At 35.3% G+C, this 13,141-nt stretch overlaps 1 protein-coding gene across 1 annotated transcript; it reads right to left on the bottom strand.

Annotated features, from left to right (window-relative positions):
- Positions 1-3,206: 3,206 nt before the first annotated feature.
- On the bottom strand, positions 3,207-12,238 carry LOC128016221 (cytochrome b-c1 complex subunit 1, mitochondrial). The gene is made up of 13 exons (XM_052600718.1): positions 12,090-12,238; positions 10,447-10,587; positions 10,112-10,198; positions 8,933-9,062; positions 7,771-7,969; positions 7,545-7,624; positions 7,323-7,438; positions 7,097-7,240; positions 5,935-6,095; positions 5,752-5,837; positions 4,258-4,346; positions 4,069-4,144; positions 3,207-3,567 (listed from the first exon to the last, which is right to left on the bottom strand). Exons 1-13 carry the CDS (start codon positions 12,150-12,152, stop codon positions 3,503-3,505), a joined length of 1,437 nt encoding a protein of 478 aa, XP_052456678.1. The 5' UTR covers positions 12,153-12,238; the 3' UTR covers positions 3,207-3,502.
- Between the last annotated feature and the right edge of the window lie 903 nt (positions 12,239-13,141).

Raw genomic sequence — 13,141 nt, 5'->3', positions numbered from 1 at the left:
TATTTTTGTTTTCTACGTAACTTATTTTAACTAGCAAATAATCAAATGTACATACAAAATAGGCATTGAACAAACAATATTACAAAATGTAACTTGTTTCCTACAAAACAAAACCAAGGGCTATGACGTCATTGGCAAGCGACACTATGGATGCGGTCCGTGTCACTAGGTAAAGTTGATTATTTCTCTGGATTTAAACATTCTTCAAAACATTTGGGATAATGAAAGTAAACAAAACAGCAAAATAATGTTATAGTGGTTTTTGGATATTTAATAAGAATTACATATTGTGCCTTTAACAAAGTCACTAGATTGATAGAACACTTACCAACATGAATATTAAAATGAACAAACTGCTTATTTTGATAATGCATTAAGCATCCTTAATTGGAAGAGGAAATGTCTCAACACAGCTGTCATTTTAACTTGTCATCCTTTATTGTTTACCTATTCCTTTAAAATAATGAAAATACCATAACATGTTTGCATATATTTAAGAAACATGCTAAGTTAACATACTTGTTTATCTGAAAAACAATGCTACAGTCAGTTATTCCCCTTTGAAAATGTGCTTTCCATGCCGGAATGTCCATCTTTGTTTTGGTTTGCCAAACCCTGCCACTGCCAGTTTACCCAATTGTATTTCAGCACCCTGGGTTGCCAATTGGCAGAAAACACAGCATATTTCATTTCATCCATCATCAAGTGCGCTCGTTCCTGTTTGTGTATACACATGAAAAAGGCCACACACTTGACCTTATATTGTCTTATGGATTCCCATTACAAATGTTCAGATTTGAATTTTATGTGTCAATATCTTGGATGCTATTGCGCCCTCTAAATTGAAATTCCCCAAAATAAGAAATCAGCGTGGGCTAAATACTATATCCTATTAAATTTTGAGAGACTGTCTTAGGATTTATCAGACATTTATTGAGACTGCTAGATCACTATATTTTTCCAGTCTTGATTACAGTTTACAAGTCGCTAGGACACATTTCTCAATACTTAGGTCACTTTTGCCAAACTCTTTATACAGTGAGCACAACAGAAGTCTATGTGGGCTAAACTGAGAATCAATTATCATTACTTTGGCACAAAATGCATTCAATGACTACATCTCTCAAATTTCATGAATTATTTTCTCACTCATACATAACAACTGCCAAAACTCTTTGTACGTACAGGCCAATTTGCACATGCTTACATACTGTTTTCAAAACTGTTAAACTTATGTTCAAAACAATAACATTATACAAAACTGAGTAAGACAGAGATTTGATACATTTCTACAGTAATATTTCAATGAAATATATTTTAAATGCTATCAAAACAACTGGACAATTAGTAGATTAGCATTACTATTGTATCTGTATCAGCGGATGGTGTGGATACAAATTCTTGTATCTTGGAATTACTCTGTGCAAAAAAAAATACAAATAAATAAACAACATAAAATATTGATGAATTCGGCATCATGTCTGATTCCTTCCAGTAACATATATTGCAGTGAATTATAAACAGAGATGTGTCCTTGTTTTACACAAGAAATCATTGTATAATGCTACATGTTGTTAGTGTTTTTTAGGTCATTGTTTTGTGGGTGACAGTGTGTTTGTCAGCTGTCAACCTTGTTCTGCTAGTGTCCTGGGAGAATTAGTTGATTTGAGACCTGAATAAAGTTTTTGGTAGTTGTAGTGCATTTTGAGTGTGAAATGAACTGCTTTAGCAAGCTGAAAGTTGGTTAGGAGAACTGTGTGAAGAGTTTGGCAAAAGTGACCTAAGAATTGAGAAATGCGTCTGTAAAAAACTGAAATAGCAATGTTGGTAGACCAAAAGTGTTATTTAATATTATTAATAAGGTTTTAAAACCTATTGCTACTACATTTTTTTAGTCTCTCTTGTAGTTTGCAAGACTATTTATCTGATCTTCTCCCCCATTATCAGACAGACAGGCCATTAAGGTAGTCAAACACTTTATTGTTGTCTTTTCCTAAAACACGTTTAAAACTTAAGGGAGATTGGGCATTCTGTGGCAGCACCTTAGTTGGGGAATAACTTGCCTCTTTACCTGCGATCGGCCAGTTCTTTTCAGGTTTTTAAATCTTTAGTAAAGACATACCTTTTTACAGTTTTTCTCAGTAGCTTTGGTACATTTCTCTAATCATCCTTGAGATTTTCAAAACAGTAAGTGGATTTCTCAAAACAGCTTGTACAAATAGCAAAACACCATGGATTACCTGCAAAAGCCAGTTTCTCGCTCAAAATCCTTATTTCATCTCTCAAAAATAAATGTATGTGTCAATGAACATGTCAGTGCCATCAGAATGACAAGTCCTTGTGTCATAGTTTATGGATAAGACAGTCAAAATGCTTAGTCATGTTGTCAATATAACCGTGTGCTCTGGAGGGATGTTCTGATGTAAACTACTGTATTGAACAGTATGCCATATATCCATTTCAAAAGTACAAATTTACGCATTACTATGTGGGATATTGATTGAAAGAATTCCCAGTTACACTAGTAGTCTGACCCAAAAAAAATTATAATTATAAAAACCCTTTACAATGCCATTGTGATATAGAAAAGGAAAAATAAATATTGTCACAAAGATGAAAATAAGTCCATTTTCAGAATTTGTAATTCTTGTGTTGTCCCGTCTATACAGTATAAACTTTCCAACTGAAGATTCATGAGATGAACCTTTGAACGATTTCAGAGAAATGGTTTATCATCTACATTCTCTTCATAGTTAATATTCACTTGCACAATTCATACCAAATTGACAAAATAAAAAAGTAAAATAAAAATAAAGTGTGCTTGGCAGTTTATGACAACTAGGTTAACCATTTTGCATTTAATGACTTATACGATGAAGCTTGTGGGCTGGAGTAACTGCTGTATACAGTTTGTATTGTGAATTTGTTTTATGCTTAATTTCTACTTCTCTGTGCAGCACTTTGGTCAGCTCTGTTGGTTTTAAATGTGCTATATAAATAAACGAAACTGGCGTCAATCTGGCAACCTGCACGTGCGTAATGTCTGAGGAGGAGGGTCCAGGTGAAAAAAAAAACCTCCAATATTTTGAATTTGCACCTTTAACATACCTTTCCATTATCTTCTCAACCCACAGTTTACTTCCTGTTTACTGGAGACTGAATGGGTTTATTTTCTCTGAAGCAACCAAAACAAATCAAACAAAAACTTGATGTGACAGGGTTTTATTTGAAGTTGGAATGAGAGCTATTGCTATATACAAAATTGACAGAAAGAGAACATCACATATTTTCATAAATAGCTCTGTGCCATGTCGGACATTCTAGATGTAAATGTACCGAATTCTCCTCTCTCCATCTCAGCTTGGACAAAGATGGCTAAGATAACAAGTGGCCAAATATTCTACACATCAAATTCATACAAGATAAGGGTATGAAAATGATGAGAGGAAAAACTTGCAAAGATAGACGTCACATCAGTGAGGGCTGAGAGCCGGAGGAACATTTAAAATCGGAGCCAGTACATAGCACTTCTCATTCGGTTATAATCTGGCAGCTGCTCAACTGGACCTGCATAAAGAAAGAAACGATTGCAAGGTTACATAAAATCAACTGTTGCCCATACACAGTCATCCAAAATTAAAGTGAGCACTACAGCTTGAGCACTGAATGACACTTCCCCCAATTCCACAGATGAGGCTTAAGCCTAGTATCAGACTAAAATGCATATTTAACTAAAAGGAAACTAGCACTGACATATCTAAAATGTAAGTGTTACTGATTTGTCTCAAGATGCACACCATTAATGTTTTTTTGTTTGTTTGTTTGTTTTCGTTTCTAATGTAAATTTATAAAAGTCTTTGTTTATGAAACGTGCACCATTGGCTTGAAAAAGTGTGTTCTCAACATTATCAGTCATATCATAAATCACTACACTGGTTACTAGTTAAATTCCTTAACTATATGTCATGCTAATATAAAATAATTCAAATAAATATTTATTCAAGACAAAATAATAAACGCACACAAAAAAAAAAAAGCATATTAAAATGTACAAATAAACCAACTCACCAACTGCAGACACAGCTGGGCATTTATCATAGATGTATTTAGAGCAGACATCCCGGACAATCCTGGGAGTCACAGCCTAGTGAGAAACAAACAAGCAAATAGGTATTCTTAAATACATAAAATAAAAACTATGTCATCTGAAACAGCGGTCACTCAGCCACTGTGGGTTTGCTAACAAGGACAACTTACCTCAATTCTGGCATCCCACTCTGCCAATGGGATGCGGCGGCCATAATTTAGTATGTGCCTGCCAATGTCATCACAAACAGGTGTAGTTCCTGACGACAGAAAGAAGAAACAGGTTATAGAATTAGAGTGTGTGTGTGTGTGTGTGTGTGTGTATGTATAGAAGCAGTCTGATTAGTCTGGGAGGTATTAAGTCAATATTACAGCAAAAACATGTCTTGCTGTCACTATAGTTTAAAGTAGAGGTGCACAAAATATCTGCAAGCTGATGTACTACACCATAACAACAGATAAAATTAAGTGATCATAACCATATGTTTTTCTCCATTATCTGCAAACAGTGGTTGTTATGTAACCAAAAAAATGCCTATTTAGCAAAAGTCAGTCAAGTTGTGCTGATGTTGTTGTTTTTGGGCTTGTTTTAACCACGATCATCTGCTGGAAATTAAAAATATTCTGTTTTAAAAACTGTGTGTCAAGTAATAAGTGATTATTTATGAAAATATTATTACTCACATCAGAGGAACACAATTAAGTCCAAATACCATGCAGATTAGATTTTTTTTATAATCCTCAAAGAGGATTATTTAACTCTTTCCCTGCCATTGACAAGTTATCTTGTCTTTTAGGATACTACGCTTCCCCGCCAAAGACAAGTTTTTACGGCTTTGCATCATATACACTCAGGGGCGCTATTACACATGTTCCGCAGGAGTACAAAACCTTCCGAAAAATAAACACACATGAACAGGATTGTCGAACATAAGTGATCTCTTATGAAAACAGCAATAGACAGCATATAAATGAAAACCGTATAATGTCACGGAGTAAAATGTTGATCCAGGAAGTGGGAATGTTTGTGCAAGCTTTGGAGGTGTTGATGGAAGCGATTTATTGGATTTATGCCTTTATAATCATACTGAATATTTTATCCTGATGTAGTTTTTGATTAAAATGTGATTCTCACCTTTTTGCTCAAAACTACACATTTTTATGAAATCTACTTATATTACAAGTGTTGATAAAAAAAAAAAAAGAATTAAGCAAGAATAAAAAGATTTTTTAGGTTTAAAAGTAGAGGCTCTAATCTTTATTTTGGTGTATTGCATATTCAAATATTCCAAAAGCAAAATATACCAGAGGCCATCAATTTTTTTTTTTGTGAAAATCACAATCAATATATATATATATATATATATATATATATATATATATATATATATATATATATATATATATATATATATATATATATATTTTAAATGGCACTGATGTGCTTGTTGTATAACTACTAGGGATGGCCCAATAACACTTTTTTTTATTTCTGATACAGATCTATATCTTCTTGACAAGGCTACTTGACACAGCACTATAATTAACAGTAATTCCAGTGTAAATCTGAAAAATCAATGACTCCTTTACTAGGACTAGGACTATGTTTTGATGCGAAGAGAGGTATGGACTGTCTATAAGAGTAAGTAGGTTTGAGTTTATTACCACTGAGCTGTCCCACTAAGCTAGCCTTCAAAGCATTCTTCGCTCGAGTCACATCACTCTCAGTCACTGTGGTGCACAAATTCATCCTGAAATACAGAAACATTAAGAGCACATCACCTTAAATACAACTACAGAACATCAGATGACAATCCTATCTTCTCTTTATGTTACGGCTGAACTTACCAGGCATTCTGAGCCCAATGCATCATGTCCTCGATTTTATGTCTGTCTGCAACAAAATAAATACCCAGCAGACCAGTGTCACTGTATGAAGAGTGGAAAGCCTGGAAACTGTGACACAGGTTCAGCTCTGCAGCCAGACGAGCCAGACGACTGCTTAAGTTCTATATACAACATACAAAAAAAAAAAAAAAAAGAATTACCATTATTTCATGATCCTAGTGCATTTTACCGGATACATTTTACAACTGTGTATGCATGGCAGGAACGTTATACTAGGAACAGCAGAGAAAAAAAATGTAAACTAACTATATATAGAATTATAAAAAAAAAAAACATAATATCAACAGTGGCTACCATAAAAACTGACATGAGCAATAGTCTTCAGATGCACTTCACTAGTCTAAAACACTAAATAAGATTGATTTTAAAACATCTTAAAGAAAACAACTAATCAACATGGGAATGCACAATATATCAGTATGACATCAGTTATTTTTTATGGTACCATCCCTAATTAAATCGAACCAGTATTGGTCAATATTAGAATTGCATTGGCCAGAGAATGGTGTGATGCCCAAATTCCCCTTTTAGCATGAAAAAATTTAAATTTTGCCTTTAGCCTTATTTTTTAATTTAGACATAGTAGTATAGAACATAGTATAGTATCAGCCACAACATTAAATCAATATCAGCTGACAGTATCAGACATAAATGTAACATCTATATCTAATATAAATGTACATTCCTAAAAATCTATCTTCTGCATCATGAACTATATATTTAGAATATTTAAATGGAATAAACGGGAATCATAACTGTGGGAAATCACATGCCTGTGAGCTGATCATATTGGTGGGTGAAGAAATCAAGAGACTGATTAACAATGACAACATTTAAGCTTGCTCTGTGCTGCATTTCACTGAAACAGACTGAATTCCCGTACTTGATTATAATATCCTGCTTATTTCATTTCTACTTTCAAGATGTGGAACAAAGCACAAAGATTATTGTGCATTTTATAACAGCTTTTAGGTGAAATCCTCGTTATGAATATTCCAGGAGCCATCTTAATCTGTCAAAGATTTCAAGAAACATTGAGAATCCCTGAACACGCTAAACAAATGTTTAGGAAATGAAAATTTAAGCAAAGTTATAAACTAACCTTGCCACCCCCAAATGTGATGTCATAGCTACCAATGATGGAATTGGCAACCATAAGCGGCACAATATCAGGGCTTGCAACTCCAGCTCCCTCTACAGCAATAGCAACGTGTGCAAGGGGCATTGCATCATCACGCATACGAATCTGAAAGAAAGACAGGAAGTCAATCAATCCGTCCGGCAAGAAACTGAGACCCTCTCATGCACACATGCAATTTATAAGCTACCTCACTCCCAGTGAAACGGCATGGGGACAGAACAGGTACAGCATCACCTTCATATTCAAATGAAACGCCACTGAAATGCTGCTTAGCCAGACCTACAAGCTCATCATGGTTTACTCCTGCAGCAGAACAGAGAGAATGTTTAATCGATCAAATCAGCTTTGTGTGGGTTTTCTAATAAAACACTACTGTGTGAAAAGTTTGAGAACTGTTTAAGAGCAGTACCTCCAGCTGTTGCCAGGACCATGCGAGGAGCTTTATAGTGGCTATTGATGTACTCCACTAAATCATTACGAGTTAGAGTCCTTGAAAATACATGAGAAAAAAATTTAATAAATAAATTCACATTTTCATTTACATGTGCATTTACGTATTCCGGACAAAACGTCAGCAGATGTACAGTGCAAGCATATGTAACATAAGAAATATATTATTTTGAGGCTGTGTGTACCTTGCATTGGCAGAGGGCCCAAGAACACTATGGCCAAGAGGAGTACCCTGGAAGGCAGTAGCATGGAGCAGATCCAGACAAACATCCTGCAAGCTACCTTGCACCTCTTCCAGCTCTCTCAGCACCACACTCCTCTGCTGCTCTATATCAGCCTCACTCAAAGACGAGCTCATCACTACTTCTGCCAAGAGCTCCACCGCTAAATGGAACACAATAAAGAGATGACATTTAAAAGAAAGAGTAACACTTCCAGATTATTCAGAGAAAGACTACATTATCTATGCCAACATGACATACCACATTCTAGAGCTCATCTAGATCAATTAAGTCATTTATCGATCCACATTTGCATGAAGAAACAAGCCGGTTGGGAGAATTGGCCTATTTTAAAGTGTCCCTATTATGCCCTTTTTAAGGTTCCGAATTATTATTTTTTTTGGGGGGGGGGGGGTGAGTATCCTACAATAGGTTTAAGTGCAAGCAAGGTCAAAAAATGCTTTCATTTTCTCAACATATGCATTTAATATCACTGCATTTTCCAGCAATTCTCAAATTATTTGTTCAAACCAGTTCATAGATTCAGTCTCTCTAAACCCCCTCCTTTCCATGAGCCTACTCTGCTCTGATTGGTCAGATGGCCCAGTCAGTTGTGATTGGTCTACCGTGTACGGCGCATGTCAAAAACAATCCCTATTTTGAATGCACATATAAAATATAAACTGCTAAATATATAAATCTAATATTTATCATACTTACAAGTTTTTATTCACTGGGGACAGCTGTTCCTAATAAACTGGGTAATGAGCTACCTTTCAAGAGAAAGTGTTTTGTGAATCTCTCGTTGAACTCCCAGTGATTAGAGAAGCAGTCGTCATGAAAAACAAATGATGTGTTTGAGGGCGAGTCAAGTTGTTTGCGGCCGGCCAATGTAGAACATAGGTGAGAATTATGCAAATGTATTACCCCCTGACAATTCAAATTACTAACGACTCGTATAGGCTGTACTGACTCGATTCTTTATTTTATTTATTGTGCACTTTCGGCTTTACATCTTTGCAGATCATTTGCATTAACATACAGCTACATCACACACTGCATGAAAGGAAATATTTGAAATGGCAAAATAGGGGCACTTTATTAATTCATTTGTTTGTTCTCTAACCTTTAGGCAAGTCCTTGGCAAGGGTCTTCATGTAATAAGCAGTATGTTCCCGAGAGGTGTATGCACTCAGGTGAGCTCCCATAGACTCCACTGCCTGTTCAAGGGCAGACTGTGGGTGCTTCTTTGTGCCCTTGATCCAAGAAAGGTTTGGAATAGAAAGAACATTGTTAAAATTAGTGAAACAGCATTACAGTTTTTAAATTGCATTCATACTACAACCAATTTCAATCAACAATATTCATGGTTTTCTTTCCTACAATAAATAAATTCAGCATTATACATCATGTACTCATATGAAGTCAATAATTATTGCAAATGTTATCACAACCTGACCTTACAATTCCCACTATGTGAACACTCTGGGCACATTCCACTTTTATATAGACACTCCTGAAATTGCCAAAGCACTTGCTCTAGGGGGAATCCCTGCTGCCATTTTGAAGCACATTCCATTTGGTCAAGTGAATATTGACAGACCCTCATCCTCTCAATTTTGAAAGAGGAAGTAAGTCTATTCATATATACACTTGAGGCAGCTCTATATACCATAATGCAACATTATTGTGACATACTTATTGTTATGATGCTGATACTAAACATTCCTATAGACATACAGTGGGGAAAATATTTATTTGATACCCTGCTGATTTTTTACGTTTGCCCACTTACAAAGAAATGAAGGGTCTGTCATTCTTATGGTAGGTTTATTTTACCATATCGAGAATGCAAACCAAAAAAATCAAGGGAAAAAAAAAAACATTATGTAAAGGTTACAAATTGATTTGCATTTCAGTGAGTCATCCTCAAGCAAAACATGATGCAGAAACCCTTGTTGGCAAGCAGAGGTTAGATGTTTTCTGTAGTTGGTCACCAGTTTTGCTAACATATCTTTACAGATCCTCTGAAGGTCGTTTGGCAACTAGAAGTTTAATAAAAGCTATTTTTGTTTTTATCACATCATTTATTTATTTATATATTCATTTATTTATTTTCAATTTCTGCAGGTTTAGTCCTCCATAATAAAAATAAAAAAAAGTTTTCGGTGGTAAGAACCATGATATGATGCTAAGATAATATAATGCTACATGTCATATCATGACATGATCGTGAAGCACCTACACCCAGCCCAACAACAATGTTCATTTAGAGAATGAGGCCAAGTAAAGGTTTATTGCATACTTTAAATGCCATATGCTCCAGGTAAAATCCAGCTCCATTATTCTTCTCAGACTCATATCTGCTCCCACAACCTATCCAAACGCCAACCTGCAGCGCCAGACAGATAAAAAGCACAAAAAATTACATCAGCAAACATGCATGCTTTATTTTTCAGTTTCCTTTTGGTTAAACATTTGAAAATGGACAAATTTAAGTACAGTCGTTCAGGCTTTTTCAATTCCTGATATTTTTATGACACATACACAACATTCACTTTATTCGATATTTTTATTTAGAATTTTTTTTACTTTATTTACTAAAAAATGTATTTGTACAGCCTCAAAACAGTTATTCACCGTGCATGTGGCCTGGTTGGTCTCTTCAGAGGCAATCCTCAAGCCATTGCTTAGAGTAGTTAGTCGTGTTTCTGGAGCTCCTAGCAGGCTCTGAGCATATGACACAGAGGCATGTCCTCGTCTCAGAGACAGCAAATGAGGCTAAAATAAAGAAAAAGATAAAAAAAAATAATAATAATAATAAGTATATGGTGCAATTTTCTTGTATTAATGAAAGAAAACAAGCCAAAAATCATCACTGCATCATTGTCTGATTTATGGCTTGTTTTTATAAATGTAAGTGTTGACCGATAAGACGACATTTGAATAAAGTGTTTGATTTGGCCAAGTAGCAAGATATATTTTTTATGTTTTTGAAATACGTCAGATATTGTAAAATATTCTAACGATATAAACAAACTATTTTTAACATATTAAAAAAAATATATATATATATATATATTATTTAAAAAATAATAATAACTTTATTCCTGTGATGACAATGCTTTTCAGCAATAAACACTGCTAATAAACTAAACTAGAAATGAAAGGGGGAGAAAATCATGTTTTAAAGTACCTGTGTGAAAACAAACCTGGAAAGAAACAAATTTGGTGAGGAAATCTATAGATTCATAAGACATTCCTATTAGTTACTCATGGGACATATTATTAACTCTATCAGAAGACTAGACCCCAAGTACACACAAACTGTTGCCTTATTCATAAAAACAAGGAAAAGATTTACTTTATTTTTGACATCCTACATAATTTTTATGACCAGAAAAGGGCAGTTAAGGTGTACAATGTCACGTTGTGCACAACTAAATTGCATTTATGAATTAGTGATTGATAACATCTGAAATACGCATACACATATTTAAGGGGTGATAAAATATCTTATTATATTTTACTACATTTTTGGAGTCATTATTTTTTTTTTAATCCATATGAAACAGACATGAACTATGTGTACATTTTTTGAGAACTTGTCACCTATTCTATATGGGAAACTGGTTATATATATATATATATATATATATATATATATATATATATATATATATATATATATATATATAACCAGTTTCCTTTTTCTAATGTGGACGCTCTTGTACTTACATATTTATAGAAATTTCAAACCAGATTTCATGCTGTTTTGTTGTAAGTTAGCTGACGTTACATAGAGGAGGAAACAGTACTAACTTGTTTGTTATTTGACTCCAACTAACGAAAGGAAAATGTCACAAACAGTACGAAGTAATGTCTACATTTTAACAGTTAACTCACTGAGTAGTATAAACCGAATAAATAATCTATATATCTCTGGGTGACGTCAGATCTCCATGACCTTGTCAGATGAAATTTCAGGTTAACTTAATCTTAACATAATGAATAAGAAACAAACAAGTGCAATATTTACATTTCTCGATTGGCTTGCTTACATGACTGTTTATAACTCGTCTCTTGCTCCTCAAAGCTCTTACACACGGGAAAGAGCTCTAACCTTTAGTTTAGCTATCAGCTAACGTTAGTTCCCCGCCACAGACAAGGCCAATGACAGTCACTTTGATTATAGAGATCGGCTGGTTACTGGTCCGTGTAATTAAATATAATGTTTGAAATTTCAAACCCTTTCAAAAGTCTCAAAGTCATACAATACGTACGTATCCAGATTTAGCAAGAGCTCGATTCACTGCCCCGGTGATCCGCCACAGAGAGGCAACCATCTTGTCCACAGTGTGCACCAGCGGTGACTGTCTTCTTCCTCTTCTTTTTATTAAACTGCTGTTCGCAACTTACAAAGTTCAGTACCGCCACCTATTGTTAGCATGACTCGATAGCATGGCGTGAAGGATATACTGTAAAACAAGTTGTTGCATGACAAACTATCCAGTATTATTTGCTCATGTAAACAATGATATACAGTAAAATGTTATATACGAATAAAATGTTTTATATTTGATTTGGAGTGGAATAGGCTGTGGGCAGACACACAAACTAGTGGCAGAAGAGGTGGCACAGAAGCATAACCAGTGTATCAAAGGAAGGGGCCCCATGTTGCTGCATGTTATAGCTATTAATTTTAGCATTTCTGTTGGTTTAAATGGTCGGCTTTTTAAGGGAAGTCATGGCCTAATGGTTAAAGGATAGGACTCCCAATTGAAGGGTTGTGAGTTCTAGTCTCGGGCCAGACGGAATTGTGGGTGGGGATAGTGCATGTACAGCTCTCTCCCCACCTTCAATACCACGACTTAGGTGCCCTTGAGCAAGGCATCGAACCCCCAACTGCTCCCCGGGCGCCGCAGCATAAATGGCTGCCCACTGCTCCGGGTGTGTGTTCACAGTGTGTGTGTGTTTGTGTTCACTGCTCTGTGTGTGTGCATTTCGGATGGGTTAAATGCAGAGCACAAATTCTGAGTATGGGTCACCATACTTGGCTGAATGTCACTTCACTATTGGGGGCCCCTTATATTGCGGTGCCCCAGGCGTTTGCCTGCCCCATTGCTAGCCTCTGCATCCATGCTATGGTTATAACTGTCAATCACTGCTATTTTGAGAGTGAATCTGCATAAATATTGTGTGGCCGAGAAAAAAAAAAGCTCTGTATTTTGAATGTATTATAATAAGCTCACAAAAACCTCTCCCTTTATAATCACTAAAAAGCTGCCACTCTTTGTTCATGGCGATCTCACTATGGTTGTGACAAATGAACCTC

The sequence above is a fragment of the Carassius gibelio genome, chromosome A6 (genome assembly GCF_023724105.1).
Source record: "Carassius gibelio isolate Cgi1373 ecotype wild population from Czech Republic chromosome A6, carGib1.2-hapl.c, whole genome shotgun sequence".
NCBI classification, from domain to species: domain Eukaryota; kingdom Metazoa; phylum Chordata; class Actinopteri; order Cypriniformes; family Cyprinidae; genus Carassius; species Carassius gibelio.
Note: the sequence above shows the minus strand (reverse complement) of the source record. Positions and strands in the feature narration are given on the sequence as shown.

Coding starts and splice junctions, on each gene's coding strand:
- LOC128016221 (XM_052600718.1), bottom strand. CDS start 12,152: ATGGTTGCCTCTCTGTGGCGGATCACCGGGGCAGTGAATCGAGCTCTT. Junction 7,970..8,932: donor TGCCAAGGACTTGCCTAAAG/GTTAGAGAACAA, acceptor TGTTCCATTTAG/CGGTGGAGCTCTTGGCAGAA. Junction 7,241..7,322: donor GCCGTTTCACTGGGAGTGAG/GTAGCTTATAAA, acceptor TCTTTCTTTCAG/ATTCGTATGCGTGATGATGC.